Raw genomic sequence first — 24,871 nt, 5'->3', positions numbered from 1 at the left:
AACTTGCTGTTGAAATGGAATACTCAGGATGAAACGGTGAAATCTGCTATGATTAAATGGGCACAAGATGTTGGACATAATATTATGTTTGCTGACTGGGAACAGTTATGGACCACAGGTATGAAGTTTACGGCATGTAATGAGAGAATATTATGAAAATGATATACAGGTGGTACATGACCCCAGTCAAGCTTGCAAAAATCTATCATTTGCCCGATAATAAATGTTGGAAATGTAAAGAAACCAAAGGTACATTCTTTCACCTTTGGTGGACGTGCCCAAGGATTAAGGCTTTCTGGGAAATGATATATAATGAACTGAAAAAGGTATTCAAATATACCTTCTTGAAGAAACCAGAGGCCTTTCTCCTGGGCATAGTCGGCCAATTGGTGCCAGAGAAGGACAGAACTTTTTTTATGTACGCCACAACAGCAGCAAAAATACTCATTGCAAAGTATTGGAAGACACAAGATTTACCCACTTTGGAAGAATGGCAGATGAAGCTGATGGACTATATGGAACTGGCAGAAATGACTGGCAGAATCCGAGACCAGGGAGAAGAGTCGGTGGAAGAAGAGTGGAAGAAATTCAAAGATTATCTACAGAAATATTGTAAAATTAATGAATGTTAGAATGATGTTGGATAGAAATTAAGTGGTTTCCAGCTGTAATGCTTTAAGGGAATATGAAAAAAGGGTTATAAATAGGTAAAAATCTAATGCTATTATTTTTAAGATCAAGGATTAGGATAATTAAAGAGGGTAAGGATTTGCTGAACCAACAGATTGAAGTGGAATACAAAAAAGGGAGGTATGAGGAGGTCCGGGAAACAAGCTAAAGGAAAATAGGTAATGGAAAATCTGTGTGTTTTTAACCATTTTTATTTTGTATTTTTGTTATTTTTTTCATTTTTATTGTAATATTTTAAAAAATCTTAATAAATATCTTATAAAAAAAAAAGGGAACTGGGCCAAAACAAACAAGATGAATTTTAACAGGGAGAAATCTAAAGTATTGCACTTGGGCAAAAAAAATGAGAGGCACAAATACAAGATGGGTGACACCTGGCTTGAGAGCAGTACATGTGAAAAGGATCTAGGAGTCTTGGTTGACCACAAACTTGACATGAGCCAACAGTGTGACGCGGCAGCTAAAAAAGCCAATGCAATTCTGGGCTGCATCAATAGGAGTACAGCATCTAGATCAAGGGAAGTAATAGTGCCACTGTATTCTGCTCTGGTCAGACCTCACCTGGAGTACTGTGTCCAGTTCTGGGCACCACAGTTCAAGAAGGACATTGACAAACTGGAACGTGTCCAGAAGAGGGCAACCAAAATGGTCAAAGGCCTGGAAACGATGCCTTATGAGGAACGGCTAAGAGAGCTGGGCATGTTTAGCCTGGAGAAGAGGAGGTTAAGGGGTGATATGATAGCCATGTTCCAATATATAAAAGGATGTCACATAGAGGAGGGAGAAAGGTTGTTTTCTGCTGCTCCAGAGAAGCGGACACGGAGCAATGGATCCAAACTACAAGAAAGAAGATTCCACCTAAACATTAGGAAGAACTTCCTGACAGTAAGAGCTGTTCGACAGTGGAATTTGCTGCCAAGGAGTGTGGTGGAGTCTCCTTCTTTGGAGGTCTTTAAGCAGAGGCTTGACAACCATATGTCATGAGTGCTCTGATGGTGTTTCCTGCTTGGCAGGGGGTTGGACTCGATGGCCCTTGTGGTCTCTTCCAACTCTATGATTCTATGATTCTATGAAATTATCTTTTTGGGGGAGAATATCTACGATTAAGATGAGTGTGCTGCCAAAGATGTTATTTTTATTTCAATCCTTACCAATAATCAAGGGGGCATTAGTATTTAAAGAATGGCAAAAAACAATTTCAAGATATATCTGGCAGGGCAAGAAGCCAAGGATTCAGTTTAAGTTACTAACTGATGCGAAAGACTTTCTGCCAGACTTGAAATTATATTATGAAGCATCATGCCTCTGTTGGTTAAAGGAATGGATTAAACTAGAGAATGGGGAGTTGTTGGACTTAGAAGGATTTGATAATAGATTTGGTTGGCATGCATATTTATGGTATGAAAAGAAGAAAATTCACAAAGGGTTTGAAAACCACATCTCCCGAAGATCGCTGATAGAGGTATGGGAGAGGTATAAAAATTTGCTTGAACCAAGACTCCCCCACTGGATTTCACCACTAGAAGTGATGAGTGTGAAAAAGATTAATATGGGGGGGGGGATGGATAACATATGGAGAATTGATAGTAAGAGATGGGGGGAAATGGAAAATGAAATCTTATGAAGATGTGAAAGAATTTGTTTATGATTGGTTGCATTATTATCAGGTCAATGAAATGTTCAAAAAAGATTGTAAAGAGCGTGGATACGAAGAAAAAGAATCAAAATATCAAACAGAGGTATTGAATAATGAGTATAAAAATTTGTCAAAAATGTATAAAATGTTGCTGGAATGGCATACAAAAGATGAAGAGGTCAAATCAGTAATGATACATTGGGCCAGAGATTTTGGGTATAATATACAATATGATGATTGGATGAAATTATGGAATGAGAGGTTAAAATTTACAGCATGTACTGCGTTGAAGGAAAATATAATGAAAATGGTATACAGATGGTATATAACGCCAGTAAAACTGGCTAAAATGTATAAAACATGCAATAAGTGTTGGAAATGTAAAGAAAAAGAAGGAACTTTCTATCATATGTGGTGGGAGTGTAAAAGGGTGAAAGGCTTCTGGGAAATGATATACAATGAATTGAAAAAGATGTTGAAATATACATTTGTTAAGAAACTGGAGGCCTTCTTACTAGGATTGGTAGGTAATGAAATTAATAAGAAAGATTGTAAACTTTTCCAATACGGAGTAACAGCAGCAAGAATACTTCTGGCGCAAAGATGGAAGCAGAAAGAAATTCCAACGGTGGAAGAATGGAGAACGAAATTGACTGAATACGCAGAATTGGACAAACTAACAGGGAAGATTCAATACCAGAGAGACCAAAAGTTCATCGAGGCCTGGGGGAGATTTACAGAATATCTGAAAAACATATGTGATGTACAGATAACGCTTGTTGGTTTTCAAGAGACTCTGTGAAAAATTAAGAAATATTGTAAAAAAGAGAGTAAGAAGGGAGAGGTGATTTTAAAAGGCAATAATAAGTTTAGAAATTTAACAATATAAATTTAAACGAAAGATTGGCAGAGAAACTGCGGGAAGTCAAAAACTGATGAATGTGTGATAAAATGTGAATTGATTGTATAAAAATGTTTTGAAAATGAATAAAAATATTTTTATTTTTTTTAAAAAAAGAGAGAACTACGTTGGCACCAGCACCCAGCAGAAAGCGCTTCCGTTACGGAGCACATGTGCACAGACACACCTTGATTTACTTGGGGGTTCCTTCCCCTCTTTCCACTCCTCAATGGAGTAATCCGTACTGTCAGGGGTTCAGGAGCAGAGGCACAGGAAAGGGAGGAAATAGAGAGCGAGGGGGAGGAGTCCGAAGGAAATGTTAGCGATGACAGCGGTCCGAGGTCTCTGAGTCTTTCCAGCGAATCGGAAGATTCACAGAAAGGGGCTCCCATGGTCAGAGCAAGGGGGGTGCCGAGGGGGACACCCCAGGAAGAAGGGGCCAGAGGGGACTCAGAGAGCAGCAGTTGGAAATCAGGACCAGCGTCCACACCAGAGTGCAGTAGGGGGGAGGAGTCCCAGGCATCGGGATCAGGCGGCGCACTGCCAGTGGGAGGACATGAGTCAGGATTGGCCACGCCTCCATCGGGGAGCGAGGAAACGGTCGAGAGGAAGGTTGAAGGCTGGGCGCACGCGCCAAGTTCAAATGTACAGGAGGGCGGCGCAGTTGGCAGCCCGGATAGGGAGCCAGGTCCCAAAGCCCGCCGAAAAGAGGGGGAGGAGTCAGGGGGGTCAACGTCAGCGTCAGAAGAATCCAGGAAGGAAGGGACCCCGGGGGGTAGCAGGACCCAGAGGAGAAAGGAGAGACGTAAGAGGTGGAGTAAGGCTAGAATCTTAAACTGGTGTACAGGGGGCGGAGACTCAGATGGAGCTTCGCCGATCTAACCCCTAGACGTAGAGCTGGGGCGCTGCGGCTTGAAAATGGAAACTGTACTTCAATAAAGACTTTTGTACATTACTGCCGGCTAGCGTTGGTCCTCTGTGAGCTGGGACCTGGAGCCAGCTCTGACACGTACATATAAATAAAAAATCCGTACATGAGATCTAAGACCCACCTGGTCCAGCACTCACCTCAGAATGGCAACTGTAGGAGTGCAAACGCAACAGCAACCAGGAAAAGTATACCTGGAGAGAGGCTCCTTGTGATCACTTGCAATGGTTATTGACAACCATATGTCAGGAGTGCTCTGATGGTGTTTCCTGCTTGGCAGGGGGTTGGACTCGATGGCCCTTGTGGTCTCTTCCAACTGTATGATTCTATGATTCTAATTGTTATTGCTATTGTAAGTTTTTAACCTTTTTTTTTTACTTTGTAAGTCACACTGAGCCTTTTGAGTATAAGGCAACATATAAATAAAGTTGTAATAATAAAATATAACAATTGCTCCTTACAAACTGCTCTGAAATTTATTTTCCTCTTTGCATGCAGGTAGAATTGAATCAAATAATTATAATTTTTAAACATTAAATCATCTGATATTTTTCTAGAAAAAGAGGTGCCAAAACTCACCATGAACCCTTGTTCTCTTATAATGACAATGGCACCCAACTGAGAGAGGCCAGAACTGAGTTCCAGCTGGGGAAAAAAAGCCCTTATTGGATTTTTGGATTTGATATCCCGCCTTTCACTCCCTTTAAGGAGTCTCAAAGCGGCTAACATTCTCCTTTCCCTTCCTCCCCCACAACAAACACGCTGTGAGGTGAGTGGGGCTGAGAGACTTCAAAGAAGTGTGACTGGCCCAAGGTCACCCAGCAGCTGCAGGTGGAGGAGCGGAGACGCGAACCCAGTTCCCCAGATTACAAGACTACCGCTCTTAACCACTACACCACACTGGCTCTATTAAATCAGACATGAAAAGATACTTCCATTAGAGGTATTTATCAAATTCTTAAAAGTTTCCATGTAGGTAATATAATTGTGGGTGAAATTACTGAGATCCTAAAATGTGCAGGGTGAAGCAATATCTGGGATACAATTTATAGACTTTTAGGACCAAATTGATGTAATGGTCCCATTTCTTTAACCTTAGTTTGGCTGACCCACATATAAAACAGGTGGAGGTACATTATTATAAAAGGTAAAGGTACCCCTGCCCGTAGGGGCCAGTCTTGCCAGACTCTAGGGTTGTGCGCTCATCTCACTCTATAGGCCGGGAGCCAGCGCTGTCCGCAGACACTTCCGGGTCACGTGGCCAGCGTGACAAGCTGCATCTGGCGAGCCAGAGCAGCACACGGAACGCCGTTTACCTTCCCGCTGGTAAGCGGTCCCTATTTATCTACTTGCACCCGGAGGTGCTTTCGAACTGCTAGGTTGGCAGGCGCTGGGACCGAGCGACGGGAGCGCACCCTGCCGCGGGGATTCGAACCGCCGACCATGCGATCGGCAAGTCCTAGGCTCTGTGGTTTAACCCACAGTGCCACCCGGTAGCTAAAACACATGCGGGTGGGGGAAGATGAACCCTCCCACCACTATTTACCTGTCTGAAGCAGACACCCCCACCTGCCCTACCGCCATCCATTCCCCTAGTCTAGCTCACTTCCTCTACTGGCTCATCTGCAGCCAGTACTCTGAGGAACAAATAGAAAAGCAATGACAAACCTAGACAGCATCTTAAAAAGCAGAGACATCACCTTGCCAACAAAGGTCCGTATAGTTAAAGCTATGGTTTTCCCAGTAGTGATGTATGGAAGTGAGAGCTGGACCATAAAGAAGGCTGATTGCCGAAGAATTGATGCTTTTGAATTATGGTCTGGATGAGACTCTTGAGAGTCCCATGGACTGCAAGAAGATCAAACCTATCTATTCTGAAGGAAATCAGCCCTGAATGCTCACGGGAAGGACAGATCGTGAAGCTGAGGCTCCAATACTTTGGCCACCTCATGAGAAGAGGAGACTCCCTGGAAAAGACCCTGATGCTGGGAAAGATGGAGGGCACAAGGAGAAGGGGACAACAGAGGACGAGATGGTGGGACAGTGCTCTCAAAGCTACCAGCATGAGCTTGACCAAACTGCGGGAGGCAGGGGAAGACAGGAGTGCCTGGCGTGCTCTGGGGGGTCACGAAGAGGCGGACACGACTAAACGACTAAACGACAAAACCATGAGTAGAAAAGGACTTTATACCCCACATTCAAGCACAGCCCCCTCATGGAGGCCCCACTTCAAACAAGCAGTGCCTTCCTGTGCTTGTACCGTGTTCGTGTGAGGACTGCCACTAAGTATAAACTGGGCCAGAAACAGAGGGGAACAAGTGAGTAAAGCATCTAGTGCAAATCTTTGAATTTCTCTAGCAGCCACGTGCAAGCGCTGCTGCTTCTTTTCTGGAAAGAAACTGTGCTTAGTAGATAAGGCCCTTTATCTGCCTCCTTTAAAAATGTCTTTACGCCACATACCGAGTGCTAATGCTGCAAGAGAAAAATCAAGACCTAAATGTAAAGCCACATTTTATAAATGAAAGATGATCATTACAGCATTCCAAATTAAGCTGCTGTGTGTTTACACAGACTGTGCAGTGCAATTTAAATGATCAAAGAGCAGCGGGAGATACCTCGAAAACCAGGCATCCCAAAGTAATTTCAGATTTTTACGAAACGTGTTAGGCCATGGCCACAGGAAAATGGAATATCTTCTAGTCTGCTTGGCCTGGACTACAGTGCCCCCTGGAGTTCTAGAGAACAATTAACAATTTGCAAAAAGAAGGTCCCATTGGTTTCATCTTCTTATATTCTATGCTTATGTACAAACTGATAAAGAATCCATTTCTGATAAAGAAAACTCCATATTTTAGCGGATGGCTTTGCTGTTGCTGCATTCCCCATGCCAGAAAACTACCACATTTGACACATGGGGGACACAAGAAGAATGCAACTGCAAAAAGAACAAAAGTCAAATGTATGTGCAAGGTCTTACACAGACTCAGCAGTTACCGGAATGTATTTCTTAATATTCCTCATGACGATACAAGATTCTCTTCTTTCATATCACTTACTTTTTTAACCACCACTGATATCTCTATAAATTGCTTTTGATTTGTACTGGAATAAAACAGAAAAAAGTACATGAGCGAGACCCAAAACCAAAACCCTCCATTGCCCCCTGGAGAGTCACGACCAGTTGGCCTTGACCATGCTGCGCTGGAGGGGGCATACATTCCATTCATCTACACACACATACAGTCAGGGCTTGACCCCCACTTCTGCTGACCCATGCTTTCTAGGTACAGGTCCAAGTGGTTTCCATCTTGCCTGGCTCTTTTCTCAGGGAAAACCAGCTCTTCAACTCTTAATTGGAGCAAAGGGTAGTCCACAGAAAAACCGAATTGCTGTTTGCTCCGACTGAGCACCAAAGAACGGTTTTCTTCCAGCGGGAGAGCAGAGGGATGAGAGAAAATATGGATCAACTCTCAGACCACAAACCAAAAGACAGGCACAAAAAGTATGGGATGGGCAGGCAGCACCATTGTACTTTAAAAGCTTAAATATATATATCACAGTACATTTCTGGAAACTAGGCCTGCTATGTTTTCTTGCCTTTTTCTCTATGTCTTTTAACAGAAGCCTGAAAAACAAATTAAGCAGATCTGCCATGGAGACAAGGCCAACACACCTACCATCCGTGGCACACCCAAAAAACCATTTGGCTGCTTTGAGCATTTGGCAGGGATGGTGAAGAAGTCCCAATGGCCTGCGTACCTTTTCCAGTCCCTTTCCTTCCCAGGCAACAAAACCTTCTAGCCAGCAACAGGGAGGGCTAGAAAGACACCCAAGAGGTCCTGTGGGACGTGCCCTTAGAAATGACATTCCTGAGCGTGCCCCATCAATACGGGTTACTGCCATCTTGGGATTGTGGCGTGTCCAGTTTTTCCTGCCTCCCAATTCAATTCTGTCCACTAGGAAGAAATGGCTTCACCTAAATACAGGCCGTGACTGACAAGCCAGTTGAAATGGTAAGGAAAGGGTGACTGAGGAAGGTTAGACCCACTTGAGCCAGATCCAGACTCAAAGCAGTCCAGACCCAAATCGAAATGGGGTGAAGATTTGTGAATGGCATCAATGGGGGGCGGGCGTGGGGAGCTCTGATTCTAAACTTTCTGCATTCAAAGTTTGCCCCATCATGACAGGCCGGTTTCCTCTGTTAATTTATCCACATCGGCCTGTTTTCAAAATCCTAGAGGCAGGGCTAAGCTGACAACCCAACTGGAAACACTTGTTACCTCGGGTTACACACGCTTCAGGTTACAGAATCCGCTAACCCAGAATTAGAACTTTGCTTCAGGATGAGAACAGAAATCATGCTCTGGCGGCACGGCAGCAGCAGGAGGCCCCATTAGCTTAAGTGGTGCTTCAGGTTAAGAACAGTTTCAGGTTAAGTACGGACCTCCGGAACAAATTAAGTTCTTAACCCGAGGTACCACTGTACTTTTATTGTCATTAGTTTTGCTTCATATCTTGTTTTCAGCCATATAACGGGGGGGGGGGGGGAGTACCGATCCTTTACGTCTTTCAAAGCAAGGTGAAAGATCCAGCCACGGAAAGCTAGCAGCTGGGATGGAGATGCAGTGCTGTGGTCCCTCTTTGGGCTCGCCTGCCTGTCCTCTCTCCTCTATTCCCTTCACCTTGGATTTGGCAGGATGAGTGCTGGCCAAGTCCTTATTTGACTAGCAGCCTCCAGGCACAGCATTAATTACCATGCTTGACAGACAGTGACAACTTCTGCCTCTGAATAAATCCTCAGTTTCCCACAGAATCCTCAGAAACATGAAACAACAAAATCCCTGAAAAATATTTGAGAAAAAATTGTTTGTACCCACTTTTGAAAAGTGAATAGAATTCCTTTTTGCAAAGCCTGAAATCAAATCCCTTGTAACTTTAAACCTTATCCTTAAATAATAAACGACCAGGTTCTGACCATCTTCAAGTGCACATCTGCTTCCTAGTAAGGTTCCCATGTCTAAACTCTGTCCTGTGCTGCACAGTTCTTCCCATCACAGTGACGGGAGAAGCTGTACTTGAGAGAATTCTCCATGCAATGCACTGTAACTCTTCAATGCAAAGGTTTCCTCTTCAGGTCTAGCTAGACCTGTTAACTCTACCTTCCAAGTAATACAAATTCTTTCAGAAATTGGTGGTTGCTTGATAAAGGAAAGAGCACACTTAAAACGCACACGACAAGCACTGTAAATCACCACTTGCCTTCCTGCAAATGGGCCAACGTCAGTACTGCTAAGCTAGAGTCAAACTGATGTAGATATTCCTGGGAATCGTATCCAACAGAGACTTCTGGCAGCATACTCTTTGCTATATATAGCCACTAGGCATTTCCCGCCTCTCTTACCTAACCACATGATGCAGCAACGGGGAAGGGGGAGGGGGTTAATCATATGTAAATTAATGATATAATGTTCTTTTATTTTTAGGGCCTTGATCTGAATCCAGGCCAGACCAGTGGATTCCTCTGGGCAGACGGCTGGAAATTCCACAGAATGAAATCGATGCTGGTGGTCTCACAGCTCAGCGAAGAGCAGAACATTGGAACACCTTAATGAAGGTGGCCACCAACCCGGGGCACCATTAAATATTCAATTCAGTACAAATTTAAAAAAACAACCCTCATATGAAATCAAAGGGCTCATTCTCTCAGTCAAGGTGAGTACAATTTTAGGAAATATTAGTCAGCTGCAAACAGCTAGTTGCTCTCTACACCATCTCCTTCAGCAGCAAATAAACAGCCGGGGGTGTGGGGGGGGGAGCACCTGAGTACTCAGCTGATCATTGGCACATAAATGCCTGCTTTTACCTGCATCTCCTGTGCCATTGTCAGAAATCAGTTGGATTCTTTGCATTTGCCAATTTGGACTAGGGGGATCAGGTATACTGAGGATATCAAATGGCACTAATTTCTGATTAACAAGCTGCTTTTCTGAGGAAGAAGCAGACGTTAGATGGGGCAAGGCCCTAATCCAGGGGTCAGCAAACTTTGTTAGCAGGGGGCCTCAGACTGTCCCTCAGACCTTGTGGGGGGCCAGTCTATTTTGGGGGGGGGGGATGAACGATTTCCTATGCCCCACAAATAACCCAGAGATGCATTTTAAATAAAAGGGCACATTCTACTCAAGTAAAAACATGCTGATTCCTCGACCGTCCACGGGCCAAACAGAGAAGGCGATTGGGCCAGATCCGGCCCCTGGGCCTTAGTTTGCCTACCCATGGTCTAATCTTTCTCCCCACCATGGAGCTACCCATCCCTCCATGCTCCTCTTTCTTTGTGGGCTGGCAAGTGATGGGCCAGGACATCACACCCTCAGAGAACTAGATTGGTCTCGGCCCATGCCATGTAATAGTCGACCTTCAGTATCCCAGAACCTGCAGAGAAGTCTGCATAACTCCTGTGAAATGGACACAACCTCATTACATGTATTAGCAGTTTAATGCCGTTTTTATTGCCCATGGCTTCTTGTAAGGCATCCCAAGTCTTTTATTTCATTTTGCAGGGGTCGCTGAGAAACCTGCTGGCAATCTCCTTCCTTCTTTCCAGAGCTACAGTTCCCATGGTTCCCAGGGGAGAGGAAATACCCGTTAAGTCATTTTTAGTCTGTGTGTAGATATGCCTCCATCAGATAGGAATTCAAAGACCTGATTCTAGGAAACGGATGTCAAGATCCTTCTCATTTGTATCTTCTCTGTGTTCTTTGTTCTTGTATCAGATGTGAGGAAATTAAATTCTAGCTATGTCAACCACAGTACTAGGACTTTGCAGGAAAAAGTCAAAGCGTAGAGTCACGCTACGTGCTGAGATGGGACGTGGCGAAGATCACGCCTCGAGGAAAGCCTGTTATTAAAATGATTTGGCTGATGTTGGGGGTAGAAGGAATCAAGTTGGCTGTAATTGAACTGGCATGAAATAATAAATATGCACACTTTCTTCAAACACAGCTTGCCACATCCTGAGAATCTGGAATCAATTCCTTCTCTTTCAAGATGCTTAAAAGTTGTGGAACTTTGATATGGAAGAAATGTGTTTGCTTCTGGGCTTACAGCCCCAACCAGCCTGCTGCAAACCTTTCATATGTTCAAGGCAAGAAAGCTAGCCAAACAAATGGGAGAAAAGGACCAAAAGCGCAGGGGGTGCTGATATAAATTACTATTCAGGTAAAGTGAGCAAAAGACATTTGCCACTGCCATAGATATATAACCTGCCCAGAATACGAAGGAGAGAGGAAGGGCTGGAACTCAGTGCATGTGGAAGGTCCCAAGATCAATCTCAGGTATCTCCAGGTAGAGATGGAAACATCCCCTGCCCCAGACACTGGAGTGGAGTCACCAGTGAGTGTGGTTGGTTGTATATTTCAGGTTCTAGACCACCGCAATAAAGCAAATATCGCTATAAAGCGCATCACACAATTATCACTATAAAGCGCATCGCACACACTATTTCGTTTCCCTGTGGATATAAAAGTCACTATACTGCAGACTATTAAGCCAGGCCTCCTCTGGCTCTTGCCCTGGCCAGCTCCACTCCTGTGGCCAGAGGAGGGGTGGGGCTTCCTTTCCCTGGAAGCGGCCAGGCTGCCGGCAGATGCATCCTTCTCCTCGTAAGGAGCAATAAAATGAGGTATCTAAGGAAACAAGCCTTTTCTAAGTTCAAAAAACAACAAGCATTAATGAGCTAGGTGGGCCAGTGTTCTGAGGCAGTTCCCTGTGTACCTGTGAGGTGTGTGTGATGCATGTCTTCTACAGTTCACAACCTTCTTCTGAATATTCAGGCTATTTCCTTTAATGCCTAAGGTGGGGAACCTGTGGCCTCCAACTCCTGACATGAGTAGCACTAGGAAAGGGTGCAAGTCATAGCCCAGCAGCACCTGGGGGCCACACTCTCCCCATCCCTGATCTGTACATTTCATAATGGCCAGCAGAGAGCAATACAACCCTCCTCCCAAACAAACGTATCTGCAGACTTGACTCAAGTGGTCTATGCTCAGAGTTGTTTTAAGTTTTTAAACAGCCTCTGTCAGCTACACTTCTGATTAAGGACCCCGTGAGACAGTCTTTAACCCTTTCCCCTGCAGAGTGCTCCCATTCCCAGCACCCACAAAGGATGGGGATGTACTGGAAGAGTATCCTCACCACCCACGAACTTACTCGCATTGTCCTGCTGCTTTGTGTTTTTGATAAACGCAGAGAATTTGGAGAAGATATCTATGCCTGCAGCATTTGATTCACGGTGCTTGGCAGCTAGCTTGGGATACCTGCAAAAACAGAAGAGTGGTTTTAAAAAGGAGGCCTCTGCGGAAATTTAAAAGCAAAGAAATTGCACACAAATACCACAAAAAGGCATATGTTGCTCACTTCTAGTGCTGTTTGTAACACAAAGCAAAATTCTTGCAGATCAAGTACTGCTTTTAAAACTGTCTCTTATCTCAGCATGTCAGCCTCTCAGGACCCTAACTGAACACTGCTGCCACCGTGGGGAGCCAAGAATTTTAAAAAGTTACACAATGATGGTTTTATGACAAGGTTAATTGTACCGGGGCTTAATGTGAAAGGAACCGAGAAACAGCATCCTTAAATCAGAACTAGTCATATGTTTTCAAAAGATGCAGAGGCGTTTGGCAGCAACAGCTGCTTCTCTTCACTGTGTGAACAGTGGCCTTTGGAGAAAACCATTCCAGGATATAATGGCACTTATAAAGAGGGACTTGGCGAAAAGGAGTCTATACGGAGCTGAAATGCAAGAATGAGTCCATGCGGGCTGCTGAAAAGTGTATTGTGCTTCTTGGAAAGGTTTCTGTTTTCTGTGAGTCGGGACCTCAAGGGGTCCGTCCAATCAAAATGCCTTCCTGCAGCAATAATGAAACATCACGGCCGTGTAACAGCCCTGGGCAACCCGTGACCCTGAAGCGAAAAGCTGCTTACTAGCCTCAGCACCAGGGCTGGGCACAACCCCCTTGACTAGCACCACTTCCACCCTGTAGCAATGGGCAAGGAGACCTTCTGTGAGCTGGCAAAGGGGGCCCGCAAAGACCACAGCACCGTCGGGCAGGGCGTTGCTTACCATTTGATGAGCCCCCCAGGCTGCTTCCCCACAGGCACACGCCTCTTTCACTTTAAACAACAGCAAGCTGCTCTGCTCAGTAGCAGGTAGTTAAGGTTGGTGCTGGGACTGATGCTATATTTACAGTGGTACCTCGGGTTACAGATGCTTCAGGTTACAGACTCCGCTAACCCAGAAATAGTACCTCGGGTTAAGAACTTTGTTTCAGGATGAGAACAGAAATTGTGCCGCGGCGGCAGCAGGAGGCCCCATTAGCTAAAGTGGTACCTCAGGTTAGGAATAGTTTCAGGTTAAGAAGGGACCTCCAGAAAGAATTAAGTACTTAACCTGAGGTACTACTGTATATGGCACGGTTCCCAGACTGTACCAAAAAGAAGATGGCTGTCTCCCTGGCTATTTTAAAAAACAATTTTAAAAGTGACTGGCAGACAGCTGCAGAGCACAGCGCCTTGTCCACACTTATTTTTTTCCCCTTATGGGTGAGGAGGAAGGCCACCCAGCCCCCTCGTCAAATTGTAACCACCCCCCAAGCAGAACGTTCTCCCCCTGCCTTGCAACCTCCCCACACATCCATTGCCCTCCACCCCCCTTTATGGGAGGTTTTAGCCAGCCCATCAGAACCTCTGCACGTTTGGGTCTGCCCTACCTTGAAGCAACAACCCCGGAGGGAGGCGTCAAGGACCTGACGAACCTCAACACAATGCTGGCAAGCTGGGTTCAGTTTAGTGGATCACATGTTGGGCAAACCTGCTACAGAAGGTGAGGCCATCCCATTGTATTCCCTCCTCTTGTTACACTGCATACAAAGCGGGGCAGGCAGGGAGTCCTGCAACCCAGAGTCATACAAATTATATTTACAGGTACAAGGATTTAGTACAGGCTTCCTCAACCTCAGCCCTCCAGATGTTTTTGGCCTACAACTTCCATGATCCCTAGCTAGCAGGACCAGTGGTCAGGGATGCTGGGATTGTAGTCTCAAAACATCTGGAGGGCCGAGGTTGTGGAAGCCTGATTTAGTACAACAACTTAAGTGCCGCATTTAAGAAGTTTGCGGGATGGGAAATGGGGAGAGAGGAAAGAACAAATTGTGGGCTATACAAGGGGGGGGGTTCATGAATTCAGGTCCCATGGTTAAAAGTCCTTAGCTCATGCTCAAATTAGTACCAGAGGAGGAGGAGAGGCAAGTTTTAGAAATATGTATTTTTCTAGGTTGACTAGCTAAGAGGCAAGCAGGCTCATTGTAACACAAAGCAGATATCAATTTGCCCTTTACTTTTACCCATTTTATGCGGTAACTACACTATAATTCTAAAAAAACTCTTATTTTTTACTTTGGAGGTGAAAGCATTTCCTCCAAAAATTCTTCAATTTTGTTGATATCTGTCTTGACTTCCCCATTGAACGTCAGGAATGGTGGGTGGCTCCCAGGAGCTAAATTATGTAAATCAGCTGGCTTTCTGTGGAAACAAAAAGAAAGTTCAATAAATTAGTAATCATATATGCCATGGAAGTCCCATTGGTTTTGTACTACTGAGAAAATTAGCCCTTTGCTTTTTAAGCTACATATAGGATATACAGGCCTCTCTCCATTTATGCAAGGGTTGTACGCCAAGGCAAACGCAGTGCCTGCATCGGCGGTTGCTCATGTGCAAATGGGGAGTTGCCTGTACTTAAAGAGTGCAGAATAATAAGCAAAGTAGGATTCGCTGTCTGTATGAGAAATATTAAAGTTCCCAACAGAAAATCCAAATAAAGTGATCAGAAGGAATATCAAGTTGTTGGGAGAATTCATCAGGAGCTTTCAGGTGAGGTGTCATCAGTATGTGGATGACATTCAGCTCTGCTTCTCTGTTCCATCTGAGGTGAGAGAAGAAAGGGGTCCTGCTCTTGATGGGGTTGCCCTCCCTTGAAGGAGCAGGTGCATAGCAGAGCCAGCTCCCACACGTGAAGCTCAGGGGGCTTCAGTGGCCAGGAGTGCTGGTTTCCAGCTCTAACAGGTTCACCAGCTACTGCCATTTGTGGTCAGAAATAAGTGTGGTCACAGTAACCCATGCTCTAGTGACCTCCAGATCAGACTACTGTAACGCGTTCTATGTGGGACTGCCCTTGAAGACGGTTTGAAAACTGCAGCTGGAACTTATTGCAGTGGCCAGAATGTTAACTGGTATGGCCAACTGGATGACACTGGTCTTGAAAGAATTGCACTGTTTGCAAATATGCTCCAAGCCCAACTCAAGGTTTTGGTGTTAACATACAAAGCCCTAAGTGACTTAAGAGTACAGCTCTCTGAAGAACATCTCCTCCCTCACAGACCTGCCCATGCATTAAGACCAGCTGAGAGAGCTCTGCTGCTGCTCCCTCCACCAGGTGAGAGGGCTTCCCGGGTGGCAAAGCCCCATTTAATAACAATAGCAATAAATTTGTTATTTATATGCCACCCATCTGACTGGGTTGCCCCAGCCACTATTAAAATGCAAGAAAACATCAACCATTACAAACTTCCCTGGAATGACCTCTCCTCTGAGGTGGTGCTGTTAAGTTTTTGCTGGCAGAGCAATAGTCTGCCAGTCAGTTCTGGTTCAGCGGGCTTTAAATGCTGATAATTTTATGGTTCATGGTTTTTGTGGCTGTTCATACTGTCTTTAAATCCAATTTTACCCAGGTGTAGAACCATTTGGTGAAAGGCAGGCTTATTATAATTCTTATAAATAAACACAAGAAAACACGAACGCCATTGTGTCTCATCAAATATTTTTTATCAAGATCCTTTACCTCTTCAGGTCAACTGTGGTGACATTGAACACAACCCCTTTGAGCCAAAGTATCATGAAGAGACGCTGTGAAAAAGGGCAGTTCCCAATGCTTTCACCATCTACACCAGCCTAGAGGAAATAAGAAATAGAGAAGAAAATTATCTGGAGGTGTATTTTTCCTATCACTGCAAGCATCACAATGCCAGTTTGAGTCCACCCAAAATCCTTGTCAAGTTCTTCCAAGCTGCTGATTCCATCTCCATCCACCTCCTACCAGCTCAGCTCCACTTTGTTCCCAGACTTCTCATACTTTGTTTTTCAGGGCCAAACTGGACATGGCAGCTTTGAGTCTTCTTTTTCTTTAAATAATTACATGGCGGGTGCCATTCTTACTGGGAAGGCAACACACAAGGCTGAGAGACTTATCTTTTCACTCTCCCACTGCAAACACAGATTGTTTTGGGAGTATGGGGCTCCTGTGCTTCCTCCCTTGGCTTCCCTACACAGTTGGGAACTACAGCAGAACCTGCACAACTTGTGACCCTGCCATGTGAAGGTCGCCCACCAGCCACATACGCAGTTTGCCAGTTGCTTGGCAGCTGAGTCTGCAGTCCTGGGCAAGTCTCCAGACGTAGACCAAGGCCAGTGAAGTGAATTTGGCTCTGCATGTTGTACAGGCCGAGCTATAGAAGTCCCCCAGGACTCTTAAACACATGTATTTGTGTCTCCTTAAGAAAATCAGCTTTCCTGGCCCTCCCAAAGGTTTCTCATCTCAACATAATCTTCTCCATAGCTTTCACTAAGTCTCTTCTTCACAGGGATCTGGCCTTCCCTGCCATCCCACCAACCCACCAACAAATCTGAGCAACTTTTTCTGATTAAATGCTTCCAATTCAAAACCAAGGTTAAACACTTATCATAGTGTTAAGTAGCAGTTCGTGCAATTGGAACAACTTTGATTTGTGCAAGAGGACACTTCTCCTCTCTCCCCGCCCCCAGCAGATTTGGAAATGGTACCAAATGAGCACAGTAAGAAGGAAGGGAAGTCTCACTGCACAAGCAGATGTCATTTTGCTTGCACATTAATTTAGTTGAATACTACCCAGTTGCTTGGAAATTGAACTACTGTTATGGGAGATGTGGCAAATTAACATCGTCAGATGATAAAAAGAGCACAGTATTTTTCATTGAAGTACAGCTACAAATCTAAGAGAAGTTTCTGGAAATGAGATGCTATAATTTGTTTGTTTGTTTATTTGTTTATTTGTTTATTAAATGGTCTCAAGGCCCCTTGCAGCCATATTGTGAATACAATACAGTAAAACAGCAATAAAACACCAAGTTAAAACACAAAAAGCCAGGTGCATAAAACATGAATAATACCAATATAACAAGGAGCTAAAACTTACTGCAAGATAATTTCAACTGAGTTTATGTAAAATAGAAAGCTATCCACATCTGGAATTCAAATTTCTCTTTAAAATCTATAGACTGGGATCAGTAATCTGGTTATGCCTGTAGCCTCATAAATGTTGGTGACCCTCAGCCAAATTTCCATACCTCTAAGCACAAAATTCAGCTAGCAAAAAATAATGGCAGTCAGGTGCTGAAAGTTAACCCTGAAAATGTAACTGGAGATAAGCTTGAATTATTTATTGAAATTCCATTACATTACTTGCCGTATTAGAAGCCGGGTGAATCTGCAGCTAGTGCAAATACTGAGCAAGAACCTTTTGCTCGTGGGAGAAACAAGCATAGACTCTGGCACTCCAGTCCGAAACATTTCCTGAGAAATATGTCCAACTGATTTCAATGGGATTTACATCCAAGTAATATCTTTAAGATTGAAGCCTAAGAGTGCATGCCTATAAAGATGAACTGGCTGGGGGAATATAGGATTCCTATTGTGTGGGTGGCACTTGAGAGACCCCCCACCACCACTGGAGATACACGGGAGCACATCTGCACTGGTGGCCAGAGATGTGGATGGAGCAGAGGAGGAGGAGGAGATTTGCCCCAGATCTTACACCCACCTTGGCTGTGAGTCCTGGAAGATCTCCTCCCTGCCTTGCTGGCTTGGGCAGGGGCTGCCCTGACTGACTCCAGCTACAAAGGCTGAGGTCACTCAACAGAATCTTGGGCTCGGGTGTTGCTGGTGGGGTGGGTGTGTTTGAGGAGGGGGTGTTGCTGTTATTGATATTAATTTTTAGTATATTATGATTTATGTGGAAATTGTTCAGTCTGGTTGTGTACTTTTTGATGTTTTATTTATTGTTTATGGCTAGTTGTGTTTTGAAATGCATTTTTCCCCTTGTTATAAGCCACCCTGAGCATGGTTTTGGCTGTGGGAACGCGGCACACAAATAAAATGATGGCTGCATGTATGTACACTCCCCTTGAGCTCCTGACCACACCACCACAGGTCAGGCAAAAGGCACATTTCACTCACTGAGCTCAATGGAGCAAGGGTGGAAACAGTTCTGAAAACCCACTGCCCCATCTCCCCTCATTGTCACCATGACAAAGCAGGGTTTGGCACAATTCTGGACGCAGTCCTAGCCGGTGGGGCAGCTGTCTGAGGCCTGTGCCATGAAGGTCAGCAAATGGTTAGTTATTTAATTTAGTCTTGTGGTTGTAGTTTTACTCCCACAGAGAAGTCTCATGGGATTTTCTGCCTCAGGAGCCAAAATAACTTGGGTGCTGTGTCCAGGCAGGGGTTGTCTTTTGCTATCCTATTTCTAGCAACATGGAAGCCCCACCATGAGGCCATCCCTCGCAGGAGAGGCTGTGCAGCAGGAGGCTATGTCACACAGGCCCCACATCATGCTCCCTTAGAGGATGGCCAAACCTTTGCACACAACAGCCCTCAGGCATTCTATGAATCCAGAACTATTACACATGAGGGAGAGGGTGCAGAAACAAGCACTCCAGCTGTCATCCCCATCACCCTTGCGACTGTCTGAAGGAGCTCATGGAGGCTCCTTCAGGAAAATCAGGATTCCAGTTGGTAGCGTGTACACAGCCTAAGTGTGTCTTAGGTAAAGGGATCCCTGACCATTAAGTCCAGCCATGGACGACTCTGGGGTTGTGGCGCTCATCTCGCTTTACTGGCCGAGGGAGCTGTTTGTCCACAGACAGCTTCCAGGTCATGTGGCCAGCATGACTAAGCCGCTTCTGGTGAACCAGAGCAGAGCACAGAAACACCGTTTACCTTCCCACCAGAGCGGTACCTATCTATCTACTTGCACTTTGATGTGCTTTCAAACTGCTAGGTTGGCAGGAGCTGGGACTGAGCGATGGGAGCTCACCCCGTCGCGGGGATTCGAATCACCGACCTTCTGATCAGCAAGTCCTAGGCTCTGTGGTTTAGACATGAAAGAAGTGTGCATGCACATGAAAGCTCATACCAATAACAAACTTAGTTGGTCTCTAAGGTGCTACTGGAAGGAATTTTTTTATTTTGTTTCACCCAAAAGGAAAGCAATGCCCAACCTGGTGATAACAGAATAAATGATGGAAGGAGGGAGCTGCAGCCCAAGATACGAAAAGAGGTAGTAAGGAAACACCTCGCTACTTTAAATAAATTCAAATCTCCAGGGCCTGATAAGCTGCATCCAAGGGTACTAAAGGAGCTTGTGGATGTAATGTCAGAGACTTTGTCTATGATCTTTGAAAATTCTTGTGGAACAAGTGAGGTTCTGCAGACTGGAGGCAGGCAAGTGTTGTCTCCATCTTCAAAAGGGGGGGAAGAGAAGACCCAGGTACCTATGGACCGGTGAGCTTGACACTGATACCAGGGTAGATCCTAGAACAGATAATTCAATAGTCGGTCTGTGAGCATTTAGAAAAGGATGCTGTGATTACCAAGACTCAGCATGGGTGTCTCAAAAATAAGTTATGCCAGACCAGGGGTTGTCAACCTGGTCCCTACTGCCCACTAGTGGGTGTTTCAGGATTCTGGGTGGGCGGTAGGGGGTTCTACGCCACAAGCTGAATCCTCCTTCCATCGAGTGCTGGGGGGCAGTAAAGAAATTCTACCATCAAGAAAGATGCATTAGTGGGTGGTAGGTATAAAAAGGTTGACTACCCCTGTGCTAGACAAATCTCATTTCTTTTTTTGATAGAGTCACCAGCTTCATTGATCAGGGGAATGCTGTGGACATAGTGATTTCAGTAAGGCTTTTGACAAAAATTTGCATTATATTCTTGCAAGGGAGCTGATAAAATGTGGGTTGAATGAGGTAACTTTTAGGTGGATTTGTAGCTGATTGACTGACCAAACCCAAAGAGGACTCATTAATGGTTCCTAGTCATCATGGGGGAAAGTGACATGTGGGGTGCTGCAGGGACCGTAGTCCTGGGCCCATTGTTGCTCAACATCTTTATAAAAGACTTGGACGAAGGAATTGAGGGAATGCTCATCAAATTTGCAGATGATCCCAAACTGGGAGGGGTAGTTAATGCCACAGAAGACAGAATCACGATTCAACCCTAGCAGGTTGGAGAACTAGGCCCAAACTAACAAAATGAATTTCAATAGGCACAAAGGTCAGGTTCTGCACTTCAGCAGGAAGAACCAGCTACATAAATATAAGACAGGGGGCAGCTGGCTTACAGAGCTATTAGTTGGCTTACTAGTAGTACATGTGAAAGGGATCTAAGGGTCTTGGTGGACCACAAGCCTAACATGAGTCAACAGTGTGATGCAAGAGCAAAAAAAAAGCTAATGCTATTCTAGGCTGCATCTACAGAAGTCTAGTGTCCAGATCAAAGGAAGTAATAATACCACTCTATTCTGCCTTGGTCAGACCAAACCTGGAGTCCTGTGTCCAGTTCTGGGCACCACAGTTTAAGAATGATATTGACAAGCTGGAACATGCACAGAGGGCGGCAACCAAGATAGTCACAGGTCTGGAAACCAAGACTTACGAGGAAAGGTTGAAGGAGCTGGGTATGTTTAGCCTGGAAAGGAGGCGACTGAGACGATGTATGATAGCCATCTTAAAATATCTTAAGGGCTGTCACGTGTAAGATGGAACAAGCTTGTTTTCTCCTGCTCTGGAGTGTAGGACTTGAACCAAGGGCTTCAAGTTACAAGGAAGGAGATTCCAATTAAACATCATTAAGAACTTTCTGGCAGTAAGAGCTTTTAGACAGTGGACGGTCTCCCTTGGGAGGTTGTGGACTCCCTTGGAGGTTTTAAAGCAGAGGTTGGATGGCCATCTGTCATGGATGCTGGAGCTGAGATTCCTGCATTGCAGGGGGTGGACTAGATGACCCTGGGGTCCCTTCCAATTCTATGATTCTGTGATTCTCCTCCTTCCTCTTCCAGAAATGACATTTTGTGTTGGGACAGAAGTTGGTGGAAAACTAATTTCTTTTACTCAGCTAGTGTTTGCTTGAAGCCAAAGCTTAGTAGAATAGAGAATAGGCAGATATACAGTGAGAGGTAAAAGATGTTGACCATGCAATGATCAGGAGATGATGTTCTGAAAAGAAAGTAGAGATTAATAAAAATACTGAAACTCGCTTTCCTGGGGCTCCCACAACCTGTGAGAATTTTCTACAGTGCAACTCTTTTCTATTCAGGTGTCAAATGATCAGCCACTATGACTAAAACACCAAATGAACCCAGTTTGCATAATAATCTCTAACAATGGCTCATTACAACAGACAGAGGGGGGAATATTTATTCTTTTGATATGCGTCCACATCTGTGTGAAGTAATCTGCCCTTTCAGCAGCAAAAAGGAAAACATTCGCACCACATGCCTGTTGTCCATCACAAAAGGAACAGGGAACTAGAAAAACAGGGGCAAACAATAGCAGCATTTCTGGCCAAGGCCAACCTCTAGGGAGGAATGCAGCCCTGCTTACAATGCACAGGTAAGGGCAGATGGACCCCCAAGAAGCACACTCCATTACTCTCTTCTCCTGTAGCTTCCATTTGTCATCTAATAGTCCATCATCTCCTTGGCCACTTTCAGCTTCTGATAAAGTGGCATATTTATACGTGTATAAGACAATGGTTTTTTGCTAAAAAAAATTAGTCAAAAATGGGGGTTGTCTTATATACGGATGGTGAATGCTCCAATCATCACACTTACCACTAAATATACTGGTGCTCATTAGCATAAGAAGGCAGGGTGTGTGTGGGTGGGTGGGTGTGCGCGCGCGCGTGCACTAAGTGGCACGTGGGCTGCAGGGCATGGAGCCACTGTCCTTCCAGAACTTTGGGCGATCTCAGGTGTTTGTGGGGCCTGCTCTGTTGCTGCCCACTTGTGCACACACACAACCCGCCTCAGGCGCCTTGCAGGGGCTGCTACGCCTGTGCCAGTGCTTTGAATATTTAGTAAAATATAAAAGTTGTTCTGTGGATGTTTAAAAATATTAATTTCTTAATTTTGGGTTTACAAAAATAGGGGTCGTCTCATACATGGGAAAATGCGGTAAACTCAGCTGTTGTTCTGAATGCTCACTGGGGCAAGTTTGTTTGAGCATATTGCACTGATCCTGTCCTGACTGCACTGACTGCCCATTACAGTGGTACCTCGGGTTACAGACTCTTCAGGTTACAGACTCCTCTAACCCAGAAATAGTACCTCGGGTTAAGAACTTTGCTTCAGGATGAGAACAGAAATTGTGCTCTGGCAGTGTGGGGATAGTGGGGGGCCCCATTAGTGAAAGTGGTGCCTCAGGTTAAGAACACTTTCAGGTTAAGAATGGACCTCCAGAACGAATTAAGTTCTTAACCCGAGGTACTACTGTAGTTTCCGGCCCACTTCAAAGGGCTGGTTTTAATGGTCCTCTTTAACTAGGCCTTTGGCTAATAAGTTTTGCAGAGTTTCATCACAGGGACACTCCCTGCTCTTCCTGGAGGTGTCAGGGATCACATCTGGGACCTTTTGTATGAAATGAACTATGGTACTTCCCCATAAACAATAAATAAATGCACTGGATTCCCATGGAGTCCTTGCAAGATATATCATTCATTACCAGCTGTCATCACAGTAACGGGAACTTTGTTAATTGCACAGTATATATCAATACAGTGCAGAGCAGTGTTGAAAGTTGTAACTCCAGAAGAAATACGGTTTACAACAATGGATTCAAAAATGAAGGTTTTGCTGTTGGCAATTACACTTATTTCCGAAATACCGCTAGAGAAGTCACTGCCACAGTGTATCCTTGCTTAATTTTTGAAAGAAGAGGTGCTGATCAATCCTGCTGCAGCCTTCCAAATCTCATCCTGAAGATCCATCTCTTGTCCCAAGCCCACATCCCCAGCATGTTCACATTCTTGTCTCAGCAATGCCAGTGCTGCTTTGGTCATGTCCTTTGAATGGGGAGCTGGCTTCAGGCACCAGGCCTCTTGGCAGGCCAACTCTGAGCCACAGCCACTGCCCAGCCAAAGGAATGCACACAGCAGATAGCCAAAAGGGGACACTTCCAGTCATTCCTATGGCTCCAAACACCCCTCCTCAACACACACACACACACGTCGGGCATCTAGGCAGCTATTCCCGGGTCTGCGCTCTATGGAGCAGTTGCAGCAACAGGGGGCCACTTCCCCTCCACCAGTTTATGTATCTGCCGCAGACAGGCTGTGTGCACTTAGCCAGAGACTACCCCTGCATGGAAGTTCCCTCTGCTCTTCCCCTTTCAATCCCCTCCTGGTTCTGGGAGACAGTGGTGCAATAGAGGGTGGGGAAGCACCCAGCCCTTCCCTTGCCTGACTTGCCTCTTCCTCCTCTTCTTCTGACCCATCCTGGGCTCCATCCTCCAACTCTGAAGCTTCCCCTGCCTCTCTTTTGCCTCCTGGCTAGTACAGGTACCCACAATTCCCTGGCCCCCTCTCCCAAGTCAGACTCCAGCCCCCCTTCCCCCAGGGCACACTTGCTAGCATCCTGCTAGTCCCGCACACCCTGTATTGCAAAAATGTCTGCAAACGTGACATGAAGGCTGGCAACATGAGCCCTGTCATGTGGGAATTCCTTGCAGATTACGACAGCGTCTGCAAAATCAGGTCTGCCAAACATACTACACTATAGCAATAAAACAGCAATGTTTTCTATCAGTTATTTATGTTTTTTTAGTGAAAAGTGCATGTTAAGAAGCAACGTTCTCCCCTGGCATATTTGCCGAACTGGAATTTCATGCTCCCTCACTTGAAGCCAAAGGAAACATTTGCCATTTACTTCAGAGTAGTCCACTCACCAAATGACTATACCATGCAATTGTCTACCAAACTGACCGTGACCGTGAACTTCCTATCATGAGAAAGAGCGCTTTCTGCTGACCTTCTGCAAAATCCCTCCAGTATATTTTTGGGATGCAATGTCAAATGATCCCTGTGACATTTACTGTTGTGGAATGACCTCTGCCTTCTCCTTAGCCTCATACAGTTCCAGGAGCTTCACTTCCATCACAGCATCATGACACAAAAACCGGCACTACAGTTTAGAAGCATGCAGATAGCAGGGACACAGACACCATGCAAGCACAAGTGTGCACAGAAAAAGTAAAATTGCTGGAAACTATTGTGAATGATTGCAGCAATTGCAATAGTAGGATGGAACCTCTCTGAAATATACTCAGAGTCACAAAGTGATTTCATGCTCTTTATTCAGCTCATAGTGGTGAGGAGGAATGAATGAAAGTCCCCTCACAGTATCTGCTTTATATACATTATTTACACAATGGGCTGCACATGATTGGCTAATTCCGGAATTCTACTGTAAGCCAATCAGGTTGTGGATTCACTTCTATCTGGAGCATGATTGGGTGGTTCCTGCCAACCAATCATACTGCTGCATTGTTCTAGGAACAATCAGACTGCTGCATTT

General features: G+C 45.0%; 1 protein-coding gene and 1 long non-coding RNA gene across 5 annotated transcripts in view; one reads left to right on the top strand and one right to left on the bottom strand.

The window, feature by feature from the left end:
* The window catches only part of CLIC5 (chloride intracellular channel 5), a 62,848-nt gene that overhangs the window by 14,471 nt on the left and 23,506 nt on the right, over positions 1-24,871 (bottom strand). For all 4 annotated transcript variants that reach the window (XM_080997468.1, XM_080997469.1, XM_080997470.1 and 1 more), the window contains exons 2-4: positions 16,046-16,155; positions 14,605-14,730; positions 12,361-12,467 (exon numbers count right to left, since the gene is read on the bottom strand). In XM_080997468.1, coding sequence (XP_080853594.1) covers positions 12,361-12,467; positions 14,605-14,730; positions 16,046-16,155 — 343 coding nt within the window. The remainder of the gene's footprint in view (positions 1-12,360; positions 12,468-14,604; positions 14,731-16,045; positions 16,156-24,871) is intronic.
* LOC308472530 lies at positions 7,733-11,153 on the top strand. Its single transcript, XR_013983557.1, has 3 exons — positions 7,733-8,168; positions 9,639-9,867; positions 10,713-11,153. It is a non-coding gene; the product is annotated as an uncharacterized lncRNA (long non-coding RNA).

The sequence above is a fragment of the Podarcis pityusensis genome (assembly GCF_964106645.2).
Source record: "Podarcis pityusensis genome assembly, chromosome: 3".
NCBI classification, from domain to species: Eukaryota; Metazoa; Chordata; class Lepidosauria; order Squamata; family Lacertidae; genus Podarcis; species Podarcis pityusensis.
This window is presented reverse-complemented; position numbering and strand designations above follow the sequence as displayed.